General features: G+C 42.4%; 1 protein-coding gene across 1 annotated transcript in view; it reads right to left on the reverse strand.

The window, feature by feature from the left end:
* LOC308077891 (synaptic vesicle glycoprotein 2C-like) overlaps positions 1-26,169 on the reverse strand; it is a gene marked incomplete at both ends in the record, with an annotated part of 32,740 nt that extends 6,571 nt beyond the window's left edge. Inside the window, 11 exons of the mRNA XM_080418868.1 lie at positions 1,167-1,331; positions 2,680-2,768; positions 3,593-3,703; positions 5,180-5,269; positions 6,371-6,504; positions 10,094-10,245; positions 13,442-13,622; positions 21,406-21,539; positions 22,574-22,701; positions 23,764-23,852; positions 25,932-26,169. Of these exons, the coding sequence (XP_080274994.1) occupies positions 1,167-1,331; positions 2,680-2,768; positions 3,593-3,703; positions 5,180-5,269; positions 6,371-6,504; positions 10,094-10,245; positions 13,442-13,622; positions 21,406-21,539; positions 22,574-22,701; positions 23,764-23,852; positions 25,932-26,169 (1,511 nt within the window). The remainder of the gene's footprint in view (positions 1-1,166; positions 1,332-2,679; positions 2,769-3,592; positions 3,704-5,179; positions 5,270-6,370; positions 6,505-10,093; positions 10,246-13,441; positions 13,623-21,405; positions 21,540-22,573; positions 22,702-23,763; positions 23,853-25,931) is intronic.
* Between the last annotated feature and the right edge of the window lie 430 nt (positions 26,170-26,599).

The following is a 26,599-nucleotide window of genomic DNA, read 5'->3' on the forward strand; positions in this document are numbered from 1 at the left end:
ACCCCACGTTTGCTTGGTAGCCATATCTTGGTCAGCCGCTAGTATCAATCGAGCCATATGGTGGCAGGAAGGGGTACAGGGAGAATGAAGTCCTGGGGAGTTAAGTGGAGTCTGAAGAGGTGAGTGCTAGGGGGTGAGGTGGAGTCTGAAGAAGTGAGTGCTAGGGGGTGAGGTGGAGTCTGAAGAAGTGAGTGCTAGGGGTGGAGTCTGAAGAGGTGAGTCTTCAAAGATTACGGGTCTGAAGTTCTGACTGCAACGGGGAGTTTCTTCCACAGTTTGGGTTATGTAGGGGTGTAAAGTAACTTGAGTACAATTCTGAGGTATTTTTGACTTTATTGGAGTATTTCCAATTGTCTATACTTGTACTTACTCCACTGCATCTCAGAGGCAAATATTGTACTTTCACTCCACTACAATTATTTGAAAACTTTAGTTACTAGTTACTTTGCAGATATAGATTATTACATTATAAAACATACATTAACCACTTTAGTGAAAATAGCACATTTTGATACCAATACTTTTGTATTTCACTCAAGTAAATTTAGAATTTCTGACTTTGACTTGTAACAGAGTACTTGTATTGATACTTTTACTTAAGTAAAACATGTGAGTACTTTTTTCCACCACCGGGGTTATGTAGCCAGAAGGGAGCAGAGCGTGAGACATGTAGAGTGTTGTCTAGGGTGTTTTAGGGTATAGTTCATGAGCCAGAGCCCCAAAATTGAGCAATGATGATCGAAAGAGTGGGCAAAACCAAACCTATATTAAATTGTTCATAGGGTCAATACGAGTAAATAAATATATGATAACCTTTCCACAGGAGTAGCTTTTTCATGGTTATCACACATTTTGTTATTTTCCCCATACGTACAGTACATGACAGGTGAAAAAATGACCAAATATAAAAAAGAGTTATCATAATGAAACTTCCCGAGTTGATTACTTACATGAAGACAATGATTTATCATATTGCAAGTTTTCTGAAATCGTATATTTAAATATGCAAATTAGGCATTAGGAAAATATGCCCAAATATATTTTGTTAAGATGTTGGAGTCAAAGGTTTTTAACGAGGGAATATTCAATATCTGGCTCAATTTTGGGGCTTTGGCTCATGGACTAAAGCCCATTCCGGTGGAATTGGTTTTCCAGGGTTTAGTTACCTATCGTTTAGGAAGAGTCCATTCCGGTGAATCTGGTTCTCCAGGGTGAAGTTAAAGGTGAAGTCTTCCATGTGTTCGTTGTTGTGTATTTTGACGCGGGAGGCATATTCATCCGCCTGGATATGTTTGATGACGTAAGGAAACCACACAGACAGCCCATAATACCTAAACACACACACACACACACACACACACACACACACACACACACACACACACACACACACACACGCAACATAATCAACAAAGTCCACTTGTTGCATACTATGGCCGCTGTATCTCTGCATTTCATCTTTTTTATGTTTTCTCATAAATAAAAGTAATACTTGGTAACTTTAAAAAAAAAAATGTGAGTGGCAAATGTTTCACAACACCCATTCCATGAATTTCACCCCCGAAAGCCTTTTATAAACATATTTTCTATTGAAAGTGGACAGGGGTGTCTTTCCCGCGAAAATGGCGTCATCCGGCCGGAAAATGGAAACGGAAATGCACCGGTTTCCTGTTTGTCCCGGAACTACCGCGTTAGTAACAAAAAGGAATTTCACGCTGTTTTTATGGCATTATATGATTTTTTAATTTTGTTTTTATCCCGCGATTTTTGTAACCAATTTTTTTCACCCGGTGCCAATTTCCTAAGTGATCCTGGGCGCTACACCAGCCCTACACCAGTCCCCCACAGTAGGGAGGCCAGGGCCGAGCTCATGCTTCCTTCAGGCATGAGAGCCAACTGACCTTCTTGTCACCTGACAGGGGGGAGTTTCCCTGGTTGGACGTAGCGCGTGGAAGGAACACGTTATTCCAACCAGTTCCCTTCCCCTCCATCAGGCACCCCAGCTGTCATGGGGGAGGCAGTATAGTGACCAGGATTACTACATGTTTTTGTGAGGGTATTAACTACCCTAGGAGACACGGGGAGAACATGCAAACTCCACACAGAGTAGGCCCTTTCGCCAACCCCACCTAGGGTATGGGCGCTGATGACGCGGAGGAGAAGACACGCCCCCAGCGCCCGCAGCGTCCCCCGGCGGGAATCGAACCCAGGACCTTCTAGCTGTGAGGTGACAGCGCTACCGACTGCGCCACCGTGCCTCCAGGCATTATATGATTTGAAGATGGAAGAACAACAGCATGGAAGAACAACAGCAAAAAAACACAGCTCATGGTAACTAAAGCTCCACTGGCTAAGAGAAACGATCCGCGGATAGTATAAAACAACAAAAATAATGCTTTTTGAAACGCTTCCGCCTTCCAGTGAAAACAAATGGAATTCTGGTAATGCAGGAATCCGCTAAAGACCTGCAATGACGGTAGTGACCAGCAGAGGTTGCTAAAAAATATATATTTTGGGACTTGCACAGTATACCCCTTTAAAGTGAATTATGCTTCATCCTATGACAATGTCATGCAAAAGTACTGAAAACAGCCGATGTACAAGCTCGTAATGTCTCACATTAACTGAATAAAGTCAGGAGAAAACAGGTCAAAGAGGTTGAGAGAGTGTTTGTTTTACCCGAATGACAGCGTAAACCAGACGGCTGCCAGTTTCAATGTGTTGTCTCTGACAGGATAGCTGAAACATCTCATGAACGTCAACCACATCTACCAGCAGAAGAAAACAAAAATATCAAGCACCAAAAAAGAAAGAAAAACGTATTATTCTTTTGCCCTTTTTCTTTTAGAGAAGCCAATTATTCGTATTAACCCTTTCACACCGGAAACGCATCTGTCATTTTTTGATTTCTTTGGCTATTCAAAAATAGCAGATCTACAAGCTCATAGCGTGGCACAGAGTGAGCTTGTAGATCTGCTATTTTAAAAAAATCATATTTTTTTTTGCAAATATTATATCCCAAAGATTTTTTTTAAACTCAGACTTTGCTTCTTGGGGGTCCGTAGAACAACACATTTTCAGATGGGGGTCAGGCGGCCAAATACATATCATTTTGGGTGGTCCTTGACATGAAACAGTTTGAGAACCACTGATTATAGCAACATAAGTTTTTAAAAAAAACTTAATTTAGAAGACATTTGTAGAATCCCCCAGAAGCAAAGATTTGAGCAAAAAAATTATGCTTTAAAAAATATATATATTCAAAGATTTGCACACATTTTCACGATTTAAAAAAATGCACTCGGTGCCGCGCTATGAGCTTGTAGATCTGCTATTTTTGAAGAGCCAAAGAAATCTAAAAATGACACAGATGCGTTCCCGGTCTTAATGGGTTAATGTAGTCGTTGTGCCAATAAATTCCTCCCACTGCTTGTACCCTACTGGCTCTCGTGCCCGTGAGGAGCCCCCACCGGGAGGACATAGTGTCTCCGTCCCACTCCTCCCGTTCAACATTTCTCACTGACAGGCTCCGCCCCCAGCCATCGGGATTATGTGCAATGACGAGGAATCAAAGTCAAAACAAAGCTCAAACCCCTCCGAGTTCCGTCTTGATCCTGAACAGAATCTTGGCAGCGGGATTGGCCGACGCGTTCTGCATCTCCACCAGCTCATCCAGCGGTCTGGGCGTCTTTATCCTGTTCACCTGCGGGGGAAGACACTGAGCTCAGTGGAGTTCACATCGTCACATGAGGAAGTGGCATCACACTGCACTCGCAGTGAAGACTGTACTCACAGTGAAGACTTTCTCGGGTTAGGGTTATCATTTTAACCACTTACTGTAGACCAGGGGTGGGCAACTTTGATGATGGAGAGGGGCCACTATATTTCCACGCTCACTCCAGAGGGCCACATTGCACATACTGTCGGGCAGACACCTCTTATATCTGTAGTTAAACTTATTTTGTAAATGAATGCCGTACTTCGCCATTCTATGTCACACAAAAGTAGCAAAAATAGCCGATCTACAAGCTCAAAACACGTCGCGCTTTGACGCGTTTTGAGCTTGTAGATCTGCTATTTTTGCTATTTTTGAATTGGAATCCATTCATAATAATTTCAAAACCATTCAGTTAGACTGATGTTAACTTTTTGAACTTAAAGGGGAAGACCACTCATTTTCAACATTGAACTATGTCTTTAATACTTTGTGTGGAAATAAGAAAAAAGTCCCCCCTTCTGTGTTGCCTAGAAAACGATAATTGATTGAGGTCATGTGATCAGTGACATACGCAGAGTGTACTTTTGGCTCCGCCCCCTCAGCCAAAAGTACACCCTGCGTATGTCACTGATCACATGACCTCAATCAATTATCCAGTTCTAGGCAACATAGAGGACTTTTTTCTTATTTCCACACAACAGCTCTAAGGTGTATTAAAGACATAGTTCAATGTTGAAAATGAGTGGTCTTCCCCTTTAAATACAAATACATTGGACATAAAAAAGACAATAGAATGTTAATACTATACTACTATAGAGTACTGAAGTCCTGACGTCACTCGTTCATCCCCTGGGTTGTGGAAGTAATTTCTCTATGGAGAATAACATTGGGTCATCTTAGAATCGTCTCGTATAAGAATTGTGGTCCAAAAATAAACAAACTGTCCCGGCGATATTGTCAGGGAGGTGTCGCTGTATCGTTTATGATAGTCAGTCACTCATATTTGATAAAGTCTATTTCTGGCAAAAATGTAACTAATTTGGATGCAGTAACATTAGCGTTTTCTCACCGTCGGTTGATGCTTCATATCCATATGAGTCAAACCTCCGGGGTCATTTGTTTATTTTTGGAACACAGTTCTTATTTGACGCAATATTAAACAAGTCTATGGGAATTCTGAATGGGGGAAATAAACCGCAACCCAGGTAGGATGAGTAAATTACGTCAGACTTCGGTGCTCTATGCTACTATAATATAGACTGAAGTAATTAAAGCGGGTCATGTTTGCAATTTTAACAGCTGAAATCAATAATATATCAGTATTCCAATATTAACCTGCGGGCCGCATTAAGTGAAGTTGGGGGCCGCATGTGGCCCCGGGAGTCCCTCAGGGCTCTATACTAGTCCGCTCCACGTTTTACCCCAGAATATGAATTTACTGGGGTTATCGTTTGAACTCACAGTGAAGACCTTCTCGGGTTCTCCGCGCCCGCGCATGTTGGTGTCATGGATCTGTTTGAGAACCATCCAGCCCTCGTCATGTTTACCCATCTGGGAAAACAAAACAAAACATTTCATCATGTTTACGACTACAAACACACAACATATATTTTGACTGATGCTCTGATGAAGGCTCATAGCCGAAATGCGTAATCGTTCGTTGTGGACATGTGAGTACTTTGTCCTCCATTGATTTGATATTTTGGATGTGCTACCCTTTTGGGATTTCGATGGGATGGGATTTTGATGTGTATACTGGATTTTGGGTCTAGCACTCCACTGAGAAAACCCATTGTCGATGCGCAAACTCTTTTTCTTTACACAACATTACATAATGATGTTGTACTGTCAATGTCAATATAGAATAGGCTCCCCGCGGGTCACGGACAAGGTCAGAGAGAGAATGCTGGCTGGGCACTGTTTCAGGCACCCGGAACAGCTGGTGGCCATGCAGCAAAATGACACTGTGGTTGTGGAAGCCCAACCCAAGGCACGGCTAGGAGGGGAAAGACGTGCGCCAGCTACGTACACACTGCGGTGTGACAGCGGAGCTAACGACACTGCAGAGCTCAAGACCCTGATGCTAGACAGGAGGGACTGGAGGGCAGCGATTCAGGAGTCCGGAGTTGGTGTCGGCTAGCCCACGTTCTCGCATCACAACCCGTTCTCACTCCCTAGGCGTTATATTTTGCCACTCTGTCAGTAGCCCTGAAACGTCAAGTTTTGACATGACGGGACGCCATGGCGACGTCGCATGTTGACAAAACTATAAAACCTAACCCTAATCCTAACCTCACAAAAACTGTGCGGAGAGAGAAAAAAAATAAGGCAAGAGAGAATGAAAAAGTCGTTGTGGTATTCGATCACAGGATGTTGTGGTTACCAGCGAAGCGCTGCACCTAAGCCGCAGAAGCAACTGGTCGATCCTCCGATTTGAGTAGTATTTGAAGCTTCAATACGTGCGTTTTAGTTGTATAGTCCTATAGTGACGCATTAGGGATAGGGAGTGAAAATGACAGAGCGGAAAAGTAGCAGACCTGAGAAGTAACAGTTTTGGACATGATGATGTTTCCACCCGACAGAGACGATGTGCACAGAAATACAGGAATGCACATACAGGAATGAGACCATTATATCTCGTCTCTTCTTTACCTGTAGGAAGAATCTGGGGCTCTCGGGCATGAAGGTGAGGGCCACCACCGCACAGACGCACGGCAGCGCACACACCACCACGAACACTCTCCAGCTGTGGAACTGGTAGGCTGAGCCCATGCTGAAACTCCATCCTACACACGCACACGCACATGAACACGCACACGCACATGCACACGCACACACATACAGGACAAATACAAATGTGCTTAAAGGTGCTTAAAGGTCTATATACTAAAATACGTTTTTTTCGATTCAAGGACCCCCCCCCAGTTTGATATTCATTAGGCCACAGACCCCCATTTGATTCACCCATTAAAACCGGGAAAGCATCTGTGTCATTTTAGATATATACTGTATATAGCAACATATGTTATTACATATAAATAGCAGATATATTGGTCCTTTTCAGGACCGGAAGTTCCAAGATGGCGGATTTGAATTTGCCCAAAAAAGTGGGCTTCAAAACGGGTCTGTGGAAACCAATGGGGCAGTATATGGTCAGCATAAGGTCATAAGGTCCCTTGTTTCCCTGACTCATCTCTCTAAGGCGGCCATTATGCACTTTGCAACACTGCAACGTGGCAGCTGGGCTCCAAGCGACACAAAGTACAGTGGGTTCAGAGCGAGATGTGAGAGTAGATGTGAGCGAAAGTTATAGTGTGGAAAAAAAGGCTAAACTAAAAGATTTTACTCAGTATAGAATTGGTGCCAGTTTGGAAATGTGCCCTGTGGAACAGAAACATTGATGCCCCTGCAGCTGGAACTCTGTGTGTGTGTGTGTGTGCGTGCGTGCTGTGTGTGCGTGCGTGCGTGCGTGCGTGCGTGCGTGCGTGCGTGCGTGCGTGCGTGCGTGCGTGCGTGCGTGCGTGCGTGCGTCATTGCGTGCGTGCATGGGTGCGTGCGTGCGTGCGTCATTGCGTGCGTGCATGGGTGCGTGCGTGCGTGCGTCAGTGCGTGCGTGCGTCAGTGCGTGTGTCATCGCAGTGCAGGGTAGCCTGGTAAACCCCCTCCCTCCGGAAATCTCATTTGCATTTGATTTCAGGGAGGTCTGGGATTGCGCAGGGAGTAAGCATGCCCGAACACTGCGTGTCCGAACCAATCAGCGGCTGCTAGGGGCGGGATCATCCAATCAGCTGCCTAGTAGCTTGAAAAAAAGAAAAACTGTCTGTCATCGATTCTGCGACCGAAGTCTCAGATGGGAAGTAGGCTGTGAAACAAATGTGTGTCGCAAGCTTCTTCCAATTGACGGTGTCAGGTTAAGTGCAAGGAGTGTGGTTCCCAAAGACCTGAGACAAAGGACCCTTTTATATACCCTCCTAAAGCATGCCTGCCACAGCGCCACCCATTAAAATACATTGTATGAGAAAATTAAAACCTGTGCATCAGACAATAGGCCCAGTAGTTGTCAAACTTTTTTTTCGTGTCAAGGACCCCCACATTGATATGTATTTGGCCACGGACCCCCCCCCCCCATCTGAAAATGTTTTGTAACAGGGACCCCCCCCCCCCCCAGAAGAGAAGATTTATGTAAAATAAATAAATAATCTACGATATCTTTCAAACGTTTTTGATGTTTTTCAAAAATATCAGATGTACAAGCTCGTAGCGTGGTGCGAAGTGACGCACTGTGAGCTTGTATATCTGCTATTTTTGAATAGCCAAAGTATAAAAATATGGATAAAGAGGTTAAAATGATTGTGACGCTATATTAACACTTATTGCTGGGGACCCCCTGGAACCCCCCTAAGGACCCCTGGGGGTCCCCAGGCCCCACTTTGAGAACCACTGTGTTAGCTAACTTCATCTAAGTATACGCCGTATACTTTATTGGCCGGGGTCCCCCACAGGTCTCTACTTTTAGTTTTTTGTTGTGAGGTTGTAGATTGGCAATTTTCCTCGAATGGTTGCCTTCTCCCTGGAACCAAAAGGTAATTAGTATTGTCACTTACCATAGTGCGGGCTAACCGCCCAGGCTGTAGCTGAAGGTGACTCACCATCAAATTGGACTCAACCAAATTAATTACCTCGCTGGCCTCCCCCAGGGTTGTAAACAGATGCTTGGTTCATGAAATGTTATTTAGACAGATGCTAGGTTCATTGTTTACCTGGTATCCTGTCGTTTCAATGCAGATTATAATTTTGATAGTATATTGATTAGACTGATGCTAGGTTTTTGGTTTACGTGGGATCCTAGTTTACTGATGCACTACACTGTCTCCTTATATACTGCATTTATATTTATTATTTTTATTGACGGTGTCCCTTGTTCTGCACCAGGCGGATGATTGTATAGGGTGTATACATCTGTATATTCATATTTGTTTGGGGGTGTCTTTGTTGTGATGTGTAAAGTGTAAATTGAAAACGTCTTACTCCCTGTGAGTGACATCTTCCATGTGTCGTAACCAGGCCTCCCACCACCTTTATGTCACGATCATGAATTTATTCTGAATATTTAGATTTTCTATATTGTTGTGTAGTTGTTTTTTGTTGCACTGCTGTTTTTTGTCCAGTTGTTTGATGGAATACTTTATCGTCTCCACCATACTAGGTTTTGCACCCTGTCTGTCCGTCCGTGAGAGTGTGTGTGTGTGTGTGTGTGTGTGTGTGTGTGTGTGTGTGTGTGTGTGTGTGTGTGAGCAGCTAATCTTCGGCACCATTGGGCCGGTCCCAGCGAAACTGTGCAAACAGAGCAGAACCTCTGCACCGAATTTTTCAGATCAGCCTGTTATAGTGCCACCAGGAGGAGGATTTTTGCAAAATTTTTTTTTTCGTATTACTCCTACAGATTTGGTCCATACATCACGCAAATCGGTACACAGTATCTCTATAGTAATTAAACAAAACAGGTCTTTTTAGATTTTTCATATTCCATCCTGATTGGCTAAGATTGGCTTCCAAAGTTTGCAGGAGTGCTCCATTTTTTAACAAAATGCCTCAAATAATGAATGCAGCGTGCACTTTCCGTGAAATTTAGCACGCTACATTCCCACTAGGCAGAGGAAGAAATGTCACTTTTTAAAAATCAACCTCATGGTAGTGGTATAACTGGCCGATTCGCGTTTTTACCTATAACTGCACCGATTTCCGTAAAACTTTGTTCGCGCACTCCCTAGAGGCGAAGGAAAAACCTTTGCCCTGCATTTTTCACATCTGCCTTTTATAGCGCCACCAGGAGGCCGACTTATGTAAAACATTTTCATATTACTCCTTCAGATTTGATCATAATTTCACGCAAATTACATCTCTATAGTGATCAAGACAAATCTGTTTGATTTTGTCATAATCCATCCTGATTGGATGCAGGAAATAGGTTCCTGCATGGCGTGCAAGGCCGTCGCATGAGCAATGCAACCCTGGCCCTAATGTAGCGCCACCAGGAGACAGATTTTGTCCAAACATCACGCAAATCGGTACACATATAGTAATGTGATCAAGATGGATCTGTCCGATTCTTCATATTCCATCAATATTGCTGGCCCACAATAACCTACCTGACCTGGCGGAGAGCTGTGCTCCGAGGAGCACTCTTTAGTTGTAAATTAAACCATTGCCTAATGGATGACACAAAAAGCTAAAGGCTTATTTCCATTTTGGTCCATGAAACATTCAACACTCAATCAGTCAAACCATAGTGTGGAATGATGGCCCAGGCCACAGCAGAAGGTAACTCACCATAGTGTGGAATGATGGCCCAGGCCATGGCAGAAGGTAACTCACCATAGTGTGGAATGATGGCCCAGGCCATGGCAGAGGCATAGATCCCTCCTATCATCCAGAACATACACAGCCAGCTCAGATGCTCTCCTCTCTTCTCCCGAGCCAGAACCTCCGCAAAGTAGGAGAACACGATGGGCACCGCCCCCCCAATCCTGCAACAACAACAACACTGCATTTGATTGGATGGGACCACAGCGCAAGGGTCAAGAGCTGCCTCATTTGATTGGTTGGGTCTGTACCATGCACGTTGCAATTTGACACATTTTGTAAAACGGTTTATTTTCAATCTTTTTAATTTCAAGGACCTCCAGTTTGATTTGATTGTTATCTCTGCAGGACCCAAATCTACACTGTAAAAGAACAGGAACGATATAGTAGTATATGGTTAGTAAATGGTTACTTTTCAGGAAATGGAAATAACCAATAGATCCAACGTAGTTACTTTTTTTTTATTATCCCATTTAATTATCCCACAATATTGTAACCCATTTTTTTCACCCAGTGCCAATTGCCTATGTAATCCTGGGCGCTACTCTCCCTCTGCCAGACTAGGGAGAGCCCAGAACTGAGCTCATGCTTCCTTCAATGCATGAGGAGCTAGCAAGCCGCTTCTTATCACCTGACAGGGGGGAGTTTCCCTGGTTAGACGTAGCGCGTGGAAGGAACACGTTATTCCAACCAGTTCCTTTCCCCTCCATCAGGCGCCCCGGCTGACCAGGGGGAGGCAGTATAGAGACCAGGATTACTGCATGTTTTTTGTGAGGGTATCTACCCTAGGAGACACGTAGAGAACATGCAAACTCCTCACAGAAAGGCCCTTTCATCACCAACCCCACCTAGGGTATGTGTACTGATGACACCCCCCCAGCGCGCACAGCGTCCCCGGTGGGAATCGAACCCAGGACCTTCTAGCTGTGAGGCGACAGCGCTACCGCATTCATTTATGAGGGAAAAAAAACATGAAACGTTGAAATACGGTTACTGTCCGACAGTGACGTTAATGTGTGCTGCAGTCCTTGTCGCTATGCAGAAAACCACACGTCTTCTCTGATCCACACAGAGTCACCAGCAGTGGTGGAAAGTAACTAAGTACATTTACTCAAGCACTGTACTTAAGTAAAATGTTGAGGTATTTTTTACTTTACTGGAGTATTTTCAATTTCCAATACTTTTGCTTCTCCACTACATCTCAGAGGCAAATATTGTACTTTTACTCCACTACAATTATTTGCAAACTTTAGTTACTAGTCACTTTGCAGATATAAATGACTATATTATAAAACATACATTAACCACTTTAGCCCTATTTTATACATAGGCTATTTGAAAATTCGCGACGCGTTGTGAGCTTGTAGATCTGCTATTTTCAAACATTTTAGTACTTTTACTTTTGGTACTTTAAGTATATTTTGATACCAATACTTTTGTACTTTTACTCAAGTAAATGTTTTATTCCAGACTTTTACTTGTAATGGAGCTGCTGAATAGACTTAACTGAAGTGTTTATTTGCTGTGCTCAGCAGCACTGTTATCCAAACATTGCTTTTTTTCCCTGTCTGTTTTGTGCTTTGTTTTTCTGTTCCATCCAGTGTGGAGAGACTCTTGTGTGTGAAGTGTGTGTGAGTGTTTTTTTTTGTTGTTGCAGGGGTGGAGATGTCACCCCCGTCACCCCTATCCCACACAGGGGGAGGAGAGAGAGGTTGGGAGTGGGCGAGAGTTAGATGAGCTTGCATCTGCAGCTGCCGATACTGCCTAAAATGCTGGTGTCGGTATCGGCGAGTTTGTCAGTTTATGACATTCCGATACCACGTATCACATGATGATATGTCATTTACAGTCATCAATACATCATTTTGTATTTTGAATGCTTCAGTTGATGTCGCACTACTGTTTTATGCTCTACTGTACCTGTTATTTTACTAACTTGTAGCTGCACTATTCATGGATTTTTTATTTATGCGTAGATCAGTGGTTTGTCAAGCTTTTTTAATTTCAAGACCTCCATAACTCTGGGAGTGTACAAATGGAACCAAATGAGGGCAGGGGCGTAGCTACGGGTGGGCCTGCGTAGGCCTGGGCCCACCCAAACAAATGGCAGGTTTTTAATAAATCTACTTTTATAAAATAAAATGTTAATGTAACAGTAGCTTCATTACAACAACTAGAATAACATATCATAATGCGTACCGCAATCTCCGCATTCATTTTCATACTAAGTTGCGAAATTGAGCATTGGGTGTCAATTTCTTACTGATTGGAGACCTGTTAACAACCTGTTAATTGTTTACTCAACCAATACAAATTAATTGTGCTAAATCATGTGTGTGGCGTTTGTTGTCTTTTGGTGTTTCTAGAATGCGGCAGATTTGGTTTTCTTCGCCCGGAAACTCGCGTCTTTGTTTATGCTTAAACACAAAGGAGAAGCCTCTCTGAGAGTAGCCTAATGTTAACCTCACAATGTCTATTGCAACGTTTTTGAAAAAAAAAACAGATTGGAGGACCATCAGCAGGTGCCTGATATTAACTCAAATACAGAATGCATTGTTGACATCATCAAACTCCACAACAAAACAGACCGCCCTTCAAGTTCCTCTCGATTATGGATTCATACGTCATTGAAGACACCAAAGGTCAGAATTATGGCCCAATGAGTTTTCATTGATTGTCCCTATGCCATCTGCTGCTATGCTATGGGATGCTATGCTATCTTGCTTGATAAGATTTGGAATATTGTTGCGACTTGCTGTTGTGCACTTAATGTTGCGTACTACAGTATGAGAAGCGGGTGATGCCGTTATTTCCAGCTCTCCTGTATAATGAAGTCTGTCAGTGTGTGTGAGCGCTCACTGGCTACGAGTGACAAGTCACAAGTTGACACGGAACCAGTAGATTATCAACACAGTACTATGTTGCTAGAAAAGGCCGCAGTTTGCCCGGGGAGCGACCGACAGACTCGGGCCGGGCACCCGCTTGTGCCCCTCGCCAGTGCGGATCCAACAAGCCCTCCGTCCCGCTGCGACCCATCGTTCGGCCGCTATTGCCGTTTTTAGCCAAAAATCGCAGATCTTCAAGGTCAGGGGGAAAAAAATCTTTTTTTGTGGCCGTAAGCCTCCGAGCCCCTGCCCGGCCCGGGGTACCCTGAGCCCCGGCCACGGACCACCACCACCTCCTAGTTTCCATTTGGGAATGTGTTGGGATGAAGTGTCTTGTAGTCTACTAACTGAACGACTGGTCTGATTTTTTTGGAACGATGTCAGGTGGTTAATGGGACCACCGGGACAACGCAACACCAATATTTTGAGGAGATTTAAGGAAACAATTAAAATTAATAAATTGAAGGGAACTCACCCGAACCCAGAGACCATGCGACAGAACAGGAACATGCTGTAGTCTTGAACGAACGCCGACAGGAAGGCAAAGAACGCGTTGAAGGACAGAGAGATGAGCAGCACCGTCTTCCTGCCCACCTTGTCTGACAGACCACCCCAAAAGAACGCTCCCACCATCATCCCCAAGTACACTATGCTTCCTGTAGAGAGAGAGAGAGAGAGAGAGAGAGAGAGAGAGAGAGACACACACACGCACACGCACACGCACACACACACACGCACACACACACACACACACACACACACACACACACACACACACACACACACACACACAGAGAGAGAGACAGAGACAGAGACAGAGACAGAGACAGAGACAGAGACAGAGACAGAGACAGAGAAAGAGAGAGAGACAAACAAACAAACAAAGGAGACGAAGAGAGAGTCTGTTCAAAATTCAAGATGCTGTGAAGACTATCTGGAATACAGTACATTTGTGTTTTCATATTGAATAGTGTGAGACAGTTAGTGACAGATTGACAAATTGAGTAGCCATTACTACATTGTGTCAGGGTTCATGCTATATGTGTATTTTATAACTAAACATTCTACATTTATTGTAGAATTCAGATATTGTCCCTCACTGTCCACACAGGAAATGTGGTCATCTCTCTTCCTGTCCCCGGGAACATACGGTACACAGTAAAATCCTCACTGTTAGCATTTGCCACTCCAAGAATGTACAAATGCAACCAAGACCTGAGAGGGTCCATTTGGTTACATTGGTACTCTCTGAGTTAAAAGAACAGTGAGGGTTTTACAGTGACGAGCATAGAGCGAAGGCAGCCTTTTTCTTTTCAGAGTGTTGTGTGTGATGCAGGAACAGATAGGGTGGCAGTAGAGAGCCTTATCAAGCCTCCACAGACAACAGGCTCAGAGCTGCATGGTGATTCATTACAGTTGACAACCTCTGAACACTCAGCTATATGCAATGCATAGAAGCTTTATTCCTATACAGGTGCAGAGAGATAAGCACAAAGCTTCAACACTGCGGACCTCCAACTGAAGATGAAGGAACCGCTCACGCTACGCATCACATGGCCAACGCAATCCCAGACTTCAGAACAGTGGTGGAAAAGTACTCAAATTAAAAGTATCAATACTGCAATATATAAATACTCTGTTACAAGTAAAAGTCTAGAATTCAAAATGTACTTGGGTAAAAGTACAAAAGTATTGGCATCGAAATGTACTTAAAGTATCAAAAGTAAAAGTACTCATTATGCAGAATGTCCCATTTCAAGTTTTCAAAATGTATAAATATCTTTTGAAAATGGCAGATCTACAAGCTCACAATGCGTCGCATCGCGACGCATTGTGAGCTTGTAGATCGGCTATTTTCAAATGGCCGAAATGTATATCGGGCTGAAGTGGTTAAGGTATGTTTTGTAATAATCTTCAAAGTTTTCAAATAATTGTAGTGGAGTTAAAGTACAATATTTGCCTCTGAGATGTAGTGGAGTAGAAGTAAAAGTACTGCAAATTGGAAATACTCAAGTCAAGTACAAATACCTCAAAATTGTACTTTACTTAAGTAAAAATGTTTTTATTTATTACTGTACTTCAGTACTTGAGTAAATGTACTTACTTTACACCACTGCTTCGTACACACCTATTTCTCATGTTGTCTTTGGGTTGTGGACATGAATGTCTGGTGTGTAGATCGTTTGACTTATGTTGTGCTGGCTCCCTGAAAGAAAACTACAAGCCAAATGGCTGGAGGGAGCCAACCCAGGGCACAGCTAGGAGGGGATAGAGGTGCCCCACCTATAACACACTGCAGCGTGACAGCGGAGCCAGTAGCAGGTGCATCAACTACGTTGTAGATACACTGTGGCATGACAGCGGAGCCATTAGGCGGTGCACCACCAAACGTATACACACTGCGTATACACACCGCCTAGCCAGAATGAGGTGCACCACCACCTACAGTACGCAGACACACTGCAGTGTGAGCTAACAACAGTGGAGCTAACAACACTACAGAGCTCAAGAACCTAACACTGGATACGAGGGAGTGAGGCCCACGATCCAGGAGACTAGAGTTGGTGTCGGCTTGTCCACACGCTTGCATCCTACACGCAATTCTTCTTTCCTATTGGTCGATGCCCAGTCAAGGTTCACCAATAAATGTTGATTTATTTGATTTGCACAGTTTCTATATACATAAGCATAACATGATAGTTCTTTCCATGGGAAAGTTGACAGTATTAGTTGTTGTGCCGGTGAGGTAAGAAACCCTAGGGGGGCTTATGCGAGTAGCTCACCATTTAGCGTTTACATTACGTATAATTTGATTTATTTAATATTAAATCCGGCAGTTCACACGCATTAGACTTCACATGCTTCAAAGCACTTCTGATGTGTATGAAGTACATGTGTGACCGTGCCCTGGAAGTACTTAGGGTGACCACCTTCAAACAGGCCCATTGAGGGACAGATTTTTTTTTTTTGCGGTTCTCGGCGGATTGGGTTAGTTTTTTTTCCAGTTTTTGGTTTCTTTATTTCGGTTTTAGGGTTAAGATTAGGATTATGTTATTTAATTCTTATTTTTGCCTGACTTTACCGATTTATTATCAAAAAAAATTATGTAATTTTTTTTTTGGGACTTTCGGGACATTGCTCTGCTTGTGCGGGACGCGGGACAGAGGGTCCAATCTCGGGACTGTCCCGCGAATTTCGGGACGCGTGGTCACTCTAGTGCTTGGTCGCTTGGGTGGCTCAGGGGTAAAGCACCTGTTCAACCACCAGTCTAGGGGTTTGAATCCATTGCGGTGCATCCGGTTTGGCCAAGCTTTTGTGTGTGACGGAAGCTGGGTGGGGACGGTGATCTTTGTCACTGTATGTACTCCTACGGGCTGGGGGCGGAGCCTGTGAGTGGGGAATGCTGAGCGGGAGGAGCCGGACGGAAGTTCTACGTCCTCCCGGTGCGGGCTCCGTCACTGGCAGGTGAGTCAGTCGGGTCAGTGTAGAGGTGAGAGTTAAACGTAATGCCACTGTCCTGACCATTTTAATGAGTTCACCTCATGCTCCAGAAGAGGCTATAATCTATCACAGTATTGAGTTAATGACACTTCAGCACAAAACGCTTTGACCGTATTCATTACAAGAACATCCTCACAGCTTATTCTGTGAAGAAACTAGTCTCTTTTTTTTTCTTCTTTTTTTATACCAACTATACCCTCAGGAAAAGCTCTTATAAAGACAAATGGTGTTGTGGTAAAAAACAGCGAAAGAAGCATTTTAAGTGCTGTCAGGAAATGTGTGTGAGTCAGCGAAGCGTTAAGCCCAGTTTAACTGCACTGAAACCAAATGCTGCAGGGTTTAATACTCACCTTCTGCAGGATTTAATACACACCTTCTGCAGGGTTTAATACACACTATTTGTAGGGTTTAATTAACACCATGTGTAGGGTTTAATTAACCCATTTAGACCTGAGTCCAATTCTAAAAACGCCTTAAATATAGGTTTTCTGAAAAAGTTCTGAAAAACAAACAAATGTATGTTGCTATATACTGTACATAGCAACAAGAACCCCAAAAGGGGTTCCCGTCCTGAAAGGTATAGTTACAAATAGGGGTTCCCGCCCAAAATGGGTTAAGACCATGTGTTAGACCACAGGTAACGTTAGAACGTTACAGGTGACAACAGATTGGATGTTTAGTAGTCACACACCGTCTAATGCTACTAAGTCAGTTAACGTTGCCCTTTGCATGCCTCGTCATACATTATTCTCATGACTGACAAAGCCCCTCCAGCCTCATCCCGGGGTAGAGGAATAAGTCCTTCCTATCGCCAACTTGCCTCTCCAGTCTCCATGTGGAGGGGGTGGGAGTGGTGGGATCTATCTATCTATCTACAGTATCTATCTATCTATCTATTAGAGGTGTAACAATATAGTAACTGCATCGAAAAATCGTTTTGAATTTTCAACGATCTACTATATCGATATGCAAACAGCAAAATATCGTATCGTTTGACTTTGTATCGTGTCGAATCGTTTTGCAATGCAAATAATCAATTTTATCAATACTAAGTACTTTTAAGAAGAAAAAAAGAGAAAGAGGGGTTTATATCCAGTATCCAGGTATTTATTTTTCAAACAGCATTTTTGGGTAAATAAATAGTTACTATATCGATTTTAAATCATTGAATCGAATTGTATCGTTCTAAATGAACCTGTCCTGTATCGTTCATGTATCGTATCGACTAAATCACTGAATCGAAACGTATCTATATCGTTCTAAATTAACCTGTATCGTTCATGTATCGTATCGACCACCAAGTATCGTGAATCGTTGTTAAAACGTATCGTTACACCCCTACTATCTATCTATCTATCTATCTATCTATCTATCTATCTATCTATCTATCCATCTATCCATCTATCCATCTATCCATCTATCCATCCATCCATCCATCCATCCATCCATCCATCCATCCATCCATCCATCCATCCATCCATATCTATCTATGTTTGATTGATTGATTGACTTTATTAGCAGTTTGCCCAAAAAAAAGCAGAGGAAAGTACAGTTCAATACAAGGTCAGCTAAGAGGATTTTAAACCCAAGAAAGCCTATGGCTTGTTTGTTCCTTTGTACTCAATTCATCGAAACATTTAATGACAGACTGAGACAAATATATGTTACAGGTAGATTGGCATTCCAGGTAGAATGGAAAATAAGCGCTTGTTTTCACCGCCCGTCCGCCCCCCAGGCAATTCTGTAGAACCAACGCCAGAGGGCAATGCAAGCCACACATGAGTCCCACACCACACACGCACGCATGCACACGCACACAAACGAGCACGCACACACGCATACGCGCACATGCACGCGCGCGCGCACACACCCGCGAACAAGGGGGCGAGACTGCGGAGGCGGGGCTGGCGGGCTATGTTAGTGCAGTGAGTGGCAGTTGGGGCAAACCATAGCGGGGCAAACGCAGTCCCCACAACATCATTTACTATTCTGTGCCTATCGGTACATAACTCGGACGGCGCTTAGTCGACTAGGAGACCATCGGCCGGTCGTCGCGGGCACTCGCGCCTGGAGGCGCTCGGGCGCGACTCCTTGGCCTCAAGGTCTCCTTAGTCGGAGCGCCTCCGTCATGGTCCATAACTATACTTTATCGGCGAAAAAAAAGAGTCCGCGGTTGTTTGAAAAAGTAATGTCCCGAGCGGGAGTCAAACCCAGACTCCCAGTGATAGTGGATGGGGAGTCCAATGATTATCGAAGTGCGCCACTGAAGCCAGTATGTATGTATATTCATGTTGTCGTTCTCCTCGCATCGCAGCCCCGTCCCGAGCCTAAAAACAAGCGCTCCACTTCCAATCTACCTGGAATGCCAATCTACCTGTGACTGTGACATATACACTACTATGCAAAACATCATATGAACACAGGTGTAATGACAGCTTGTTATCGGAAAGGACTGAGGACTCTTTTGACCTGCAATTTGTCCCTGTCCGAGACATGAGCGCAGAGACATGAGTGCCGAGTCCTCTGCGAACAGGAACATATTGCAGTTACATGCTGATTTCACGTCGTTAAGGCATATTAACAACAGTAACGGCCCTAGAATGCTTCCCTGGGGGACCCCAAAGTTCACTGGGAGGGATGAGGACAGGGTTCCATTTACGTCAACCACCTGTTCTCTTCTCTCTAGGTAGGATTTCAGCCTAAAGCGTTATGGACGGACTCATTCTGTATATGTAGCGGGCTGAGATACCCATATAGACCTTCTGTCTCTTTTTCTCTTTCATCCTCTCTCTCTCTCTCTCTCTCTCTCTCTCTCTCTCTCTCTCTCTCTCTCTCTGTAGTTCACTGACTCTGTCAGTCTGCCTCTCTCTGTCTGTCTGTCTGTCTGTCTGTCTGTCTGTCTGTCTGTCTGTCTGTCTGTCTGTCTGTCTGTCTGTCTGTCTGTCTGTCTGTCTGTCTGTCTGTCTGTCTGTCTGTCTGTCTCTCTCTCTCTCTCTCTCTCTCTCTCTCTGTCGTTCACTGTCTCTGTCAGTCTGCCTCTCTTTCTCTCTCTGTCTGTCGTTCTCTCTCTCTCTCTCTCTCTCTGTCGTTCTCTCTCTGTCGTTCTCTCTCTCTCTCTTACATAGAGATCAGGATGATTCTGCTGTAGCAGTGCATGCACACGCACACGCACGCGCACACGCACACGCACACGCACACGCACACGCACACGCACACGCACACGCACACACACACACACACAAACATTTCTCTCAGGCGTGGGAGAGAGCTCCCTTGCTGAAAACACCTCCCACTCATGCAGTGCATGACACCTGGTAACCATGACAACACAACCCATGGCTTCCCAACACAATGACTGTAACCATGGCAACACAGTAGCCGCATCCCAATACTCAATACTTTGATTCCTCGCATCCTCCATTCGCTTGTTTCCTGTTGCCTTAGCCCCTTCTTCGAGAGAGGCGAGGAAGGAGGAATCGACAGGGTTTGTTTTGACCACTTAAAACCTATTATGGTTGACCGGAGTCCCCCAGGGCTCTATACGAGTGTCTTTTCTGTTGGGACGGTTATCGTTATTATCGCTTACCGGGATAAAAAAAGAAACACGCACAATAATCGTATCGCAGAGATTTAAAAATGACCGTGACATTGTCCTCAGCCATACACTGGGATCAATTGGCTTTTGCTGAGCTGCATATCCGGTACCACTTCGTAAACTCTCTATACTTAGTAAAATGGACCTTTAAAGAGCACACTCTTTTTCACTCTACACCAAATCTCTTTGCCAAAAATAGCCTATTTTGGGCGAACGCTCCTTCCCAGAATAGGGATGCTGTGGTGCAAGTGGTTAAAAATAATAATAATTTTAAGAGTTTTAAGCATCTTTTGATTATCGCAACACGTTGTGAGCTATTAGATCGGCTATTTTTGGTGAAGAGATTTGGGGTGGATTGAAAAAGAGAAGAAACCAAGTACAGTACAATTCAGGTCTGTTCTACTAAGTATAGAGGTGGTTAAACTGAAGTTTAAATAATAAATATACATCCAATAATATATATATTCGGTGGCACCCCCCGGACTCACAGCACCCTAGGGTGCCACGGCACCAGTGTTGATTTCGTCGACTAAAACTCTGACGATTTTTTTTCGTCGACTACCTTTTTTCACTGACGAAAGCTAAATAAAAACTAAATAAAACTAAGCTATAAATGATTAAAACTAAGACTATTTCGTCAACTAAAAGACAAGCCATTTTATGTTTGGTTGCGCTCGGGTGTTGCGCTCTGAAAATAGCAGATCTACAAGCTCACAACACGTCGCATACGCTTGTGGATCGGCTATTTTCACCATGCAACCAAGTGCAAAATCAGCCATTACGACGCCATCAAGGCCTGCCAAAATACATTTTAGTATATACTGTACTATAATCTTATGATATTTAGTCGACTAAAATAGACAAAAACTAAAACATTTCAGATGACTAAAATATGACTGAAACTAAATGGAATTTTAAAGACTATGACTAAAACTAAATCAACATTTGCTGTCAAAATCAACACTGCACGGCACCCACTCTGAGAAACCCTTCCCTGGTTAATATCTCCCGTCGAACGACAACGATGAGAGTGATCCAAATGGCTCCAATTATACACAGTCTCAGACATCTACCTCGGTAGTAGGTACCTTGACGTTGGTCGGATCCAGTGGCGGAAAAAGTACTCAAATGTTTTACTTAAGTAAAAGTATCAATACTGCAATGTAGAAGTACTCTGTTAAAAGTAAAAGTCCAGAATTTTTTTTTAAGTACAAAAGTATTGGTATCAAAATGTACTAAAGTACTAAAAGTACCTCAGAATTGTACTTAAGTACAGTACTTGAGTAAATGTACTTAGTTACTTTACACCACTGGTCGGATCCACACATGTATGAGTAGCTTACCTAGCCATCCAGCGCCAGAGCTGGGGACACACATGTCGGTCTCTGCACTGGGCAGCACAAAGCCCACCACGAACACCTCCACTCCGTCTGACATCAACGCCAGGCCAAGAACGAAGAACAGCTGCCACTGGAACCTGCCATAGTGGATGAAAGTTACCAAGCAGTGGTGGAAAAAGTACTCACATTTCTTACTTAAAGGGCAAGACCACTTTGGTAGAGGTTTGGGTTGTGTAGTTACCTTGGCATGATGTAACTCCAAAGGTGGATAAGAAATAAAAAAAATATTGCTCCATTGATTAGAAATTGATGATTCAAAATATGCTCCACGTTGACTTACATTGTATGGTGAAACAGCTCTCAAAGTAACTCTTTTAGCTCGAAAACAAACAGAAACAAAGCTTGTTGAGACAATAGAATAGATCATCACCAAACCCAGTAGTGTTTATTTTTTTAATACAAATGTCAACTTCCTGTTGATTTGACTATTTGAAGTACTGTTTTAAAAAAAGAAACTGTACTGGGTTTTGTGATGTTCTATATTGTGTACTAATGTTCTTAGTTTGCGTTCGTGAAAAGAGTGACTTTGAGAGTGGTTTCACCATTCAATGTAAGTCAATGAGGAGCATATTTTGAATGATCAATTTCTAATCATTGGAGCAATTATTTTGGATTTCTTGTCCACCTTTGGAGTTACATCATGGCAAGGTAACTACACAACCCAGACCTCTACCAAAGTGGTCTTGCCCTTTAAGTAAAAGTATCAATACTGCGATATAGAAATACTCCCGTTACAAGTAAAAGTCTGGTATTCAGAATTGACTTTAGTAAAAGTACAAACGTTTTGGCATCGAAATGTACTAGTAAAAGTAGAAACTACTCATTATGCAGAATGTCCCCATTTCACAAATTTTCAAATGTATACAAATCTTTTGAAAAAAGCAGATCTACAAGCTCACAATGCGTCACATCACAACACATTGTGAGCTTGGAGATCGGCTATTTTCAAATGGCCGAAAAGTGTATAGGGCTGAAGAGGTTAATGCATGTTTTGTAATAATAATCAAAATCTACAAAGTAACTAGAAACTAAAGTTTTCATATCATTGTAGTGGAGTAAAAGCACAATATGTGCCTCTGAGATGTAGTGGAGTAGATGTAAAAGCACTGACCTTCCGTGACCACACTCCTGCATTATTAACTCGTACTGCTGGGCCAGTTCCTCCTCGTCGGCCAGACGCTCATTCTCCAGCTCCTTTTGTCCCTTAAGGCTGTCTGAGACTGGGCGTCCCAACGCCACCTAGATAGATAGATAGAGAGATAGAGAGATAGAGAGATAGAGAGATAGAGAGATAGAGAGATAGAGAGATGGATAGATGGATAGATAGGTGGATAGATAGATAGATAGATAGATAGATAGATAGATAGATAGATAGATAGATGGATAGATATAGATAGATAGATAGATAGATAGATAGATAGATAGATAGATAGATAGATAGATAGATAGATAGATAGATAGATAGATAGATAGATAGATAGATAGATAGATAGATAGAAAGATAGATAGATAGATAGTTCTGAATGGTGCGGGATACTGTAATGGCAGTGGTGGAAAGTAACTAAGTAAATTTACTTAAGTACTGTACTTAAGCACAATGTTGAGGTATTTGTACTTTACTTGAGTATTTCCAATTCTTTTACTTCTACTCCACTACATCTCAGAGGCAAATATTGTGCTTTTACTCCACTACAATTATTTGAAAACTTTAGTTACTAGTTACTTTTCAGATATAAATTATTATATTATGAAACATACATTAACCACTTTAGCGCTATTTTATACCTAGGCTATTTGAAAATAGTAGGCTATTTGAAAATAGCCGATCTACAAGCTCACAACGCGTCGTATCGTGACGCGTTGTGAGCTTGTAGATCTGCTATTTTCAAATATTTTTGTACTTTTACTTTTGGTACATTTTGATGCCAATACTTTTGTACTTTTACTGAAGTAGATTTTTTAATTCTGGACTTTTACTTGTAACAGAGTATTTCTATATTGCAGTATTGGTACTTTTACTTAAGCAAATAATTTGAGTACTTTTTCCACCACTGTGTAATGGCACTGTGATTGTGTGTATGTGTTTCTGCATAGTGTGGGACACTGTATATTGTACTGTTGTATACTATCGTTCGTCGTCAATGGTGTTTTTGTGATGTTGATTCTTCTTTTTGACTCCCGCATTATAGCGACACCTATCTTAGCAGTACTTCCTTTTTACTCTGTACCTGTAGCTTTTAACTGCTGTGCTGCCTTTGGCGACCTACATTGTCAGTGAGGAATAGAAACACTGATGATGACCTGGCCCTCCGCTGGCTTTCCATCAGCGTATGGCGCCGGAACGCCCTGGTACTCCCCCTCGTAGATCTCGTCTTCGTCGTCGTGGCCCTCTGGAAATCACAATCAACGTAATGGTCACATCGCAAGCTTTAGAGCCGTGAAGAAGATGTTTACATATATGCACAGCCTCTGGCATAAATAAGTAGCAGGTGTGTACATGAGGTTAGAAATAAGGTGCAAAAAGTAACTGTTATGTGCTTGAGGTTAGACATAAGGTGCCGTCACAGGTATGTTCATGAGGTTAGAAATAAGATGCAGTAACAGTAATATGTACATGAGGTTATATATAAGGTGCAGTAGCACCTTATGTCTATTATGTATAATAATAATAATAATAATAATAATAATAATAATAATAATAATAATTATTATTATTATTATTATTATTATTATTATTATTATTATTATTATAATTATAATTATAATTATAATTATAATTATAGTTTTAATTATAATATAATTATAATTATAATCATTATTATTATTGTCTCCGCCGTAGGTGGAGAGTATGTTTTCGCTTCGTCCCGCCGTGTGTGAGCATGGCCCCTAGCCAAGCTAACATTGGTCAAGCTCCACGTGACACGTGTCAATATGTTGACACCAATGCCTTTGATTGGCTAGAGGGACGCATGACGAAATAAAATCCTATAAATAGGTGTGTCACTTCAAAAAGCCGTTTACGTTTTTTGAGGTAAGACAGGATCAATCAGTCTTGATTGGAACAGTACCTTCCAGTCCAAATCACCCGTCCGTGCGTGTGTGTGTCCCTCTGAGAACACCTAACATTGGTCAAGCAAAGGCGCAGAAGGCCAAAGCTAAGAAAGCATACTCATCTACAACAGTAACACAGAAGAGGACTATAGAGTTGAATTGATCCCACAACAAGGCCGAAGTCTTAATACTATAACAATTGACCACCTTGATCAAATACATTATGTAGCACTAGAGAAAACTGACATAGATCAAACACACCAATCAACTGCTGAAACTGTTCAAGACAATGAAGATGAAGAAGACAGACAAGTATTTGAACAAACCAGTCAATTACGACGACTCCCATATGACACATTGCTTCAAGAAGAACATTCTTTAGATGCAAACACTACATATTCAGTCGCCCCTGCAGAACACCAAAAACCACGCACATTCTACCAACAGTACCTTGCAGTACAAATCACCCGTCCGTGCGTGTGTGTGTTCCTCTGAGAACACCTAACATTGGTCAGTTTTACGTGACATCACAATATGTAACATAAATATATAAATAGGAGGCTGAGATCACACAATGTAACTAACTCCCATTATGCAAACTAAAGAAGCAGCAAATGAGCATCTGAAACCTGATGAAGACGCAAAGGCGCAGAAGGCCAAAGCTAAGAAACAGAGAGAAGGAATTAAATTAAACAGAGCTAAGAAACATAGAGAAAGAATGAAATTAATCAGAGACAAAGAATCGCTAAATGACAAAAGACGAAGACTAGCCATAAATGCTGACAATATGACACAGCACGGGTCTGCTGGCGGAGACTTGTGCTCCGAGGAGCACATTTTCTAGTTATTATTATTATTATTATTATTATTATTATTATTATTATTATTATTATTATTATTATTACATTGATGATGATTAACACTAGGCCTGTCCCCGACTAAGGATTTCTATAGTCGAATCTGATTGGCCAAATGTTGCCTATGGTCGATTAATAATCGACTAATGCAACACCCCCCCCAAAAAAATAAAATAATAATTATATATATATATATATATATATATATATATATATATATATATATATATATATATATATATATATATATATATAATTATTTTTTGTCATGATTCGACTGAGATTGCCAGTCGAATCAGTCTGAATCGACTGCCAATCTCTCAGCCGAATCATGCAAAAAAGATGTTATGCAATAGAGGAACATTCCATTTGGGCTGTAGGAGTGCTTAATGTCTGATTTAACTTATACTTGCTTGATTTCTCCCAATAAATCATGATGTATATCCTATTTTTGGCAAACTATTAGAAATTAATATAACAAATTAGGCCAATCTCTCTGTCGAATAATGAGAAAAAAAATCGAATAATCGAGTTCAGGCCTAATTAACAGTATAGTCATACCTGTATTGTCACTGGAGGCCCCCTCCTCTTCGTCAGGCTGGTTCTGAACGCGGTGTTCACCATCTTCCTCGTTCTGGAATTGTCCGTAGTGCCGTTGAGTCGAGTACTCGTCAGAGGCATGGTTGGCGGCCCTGTTGGCCTTTATGCTGACTTGGCGTTTGGCTTCTTTGGCGATGTCCTTGGCGATGTCCTTGGCCCCTCTGACCAGGGAGGCCCTGTTGTCGTAGGTTTCCTCCATGTCGACGCAGATTTTTGTTTGTTTACAATTCAACTCAGCAGAGCCCGTACTTTACCAAGTCCAACAGATGTGAACTGGCATTTGTCGTTATGGCGCAGTGGTTTCTCAAACTGGGGTACGTGGGAGAAAGTGGCACATTTAAAAAGGAAATATGTTACGGTTACGTTTAATGATAAAACATTGGCAAACTGTGTGTGAGCCTGCTGATCTGTAAAGTGTTAAATCAAATTAAATCAAAAACTTGACCACAGATTAAAATGTATCTGAGCTAGTTGGTGTTGGCTAGTCTGCACTCTTGCATAGCATTCTTAAAATCAATCTGCTCAGGAGGCACTAATTGCAACTCGTTCTCTATATCCTTCAAAAGTATCATTCATTCATATCATATGCTAGCAGTGGTTTTCTCTTGCAGTTTTCGAAGCAAAATGTT

The sequence above is a fragment of the Gymnoscopelus braueri genome (assembly GCF_963280865.1).
Source record: "Gymnoscopelus braueri genome assembly, chromosome: 22".
Lineage (NCBI taxonomy): Eukaryota > Metazoa > Chordata > Actinopteri > Myctophiformes > Myctophidae > Gymnoscopelus > Gymnoscopelus braueri.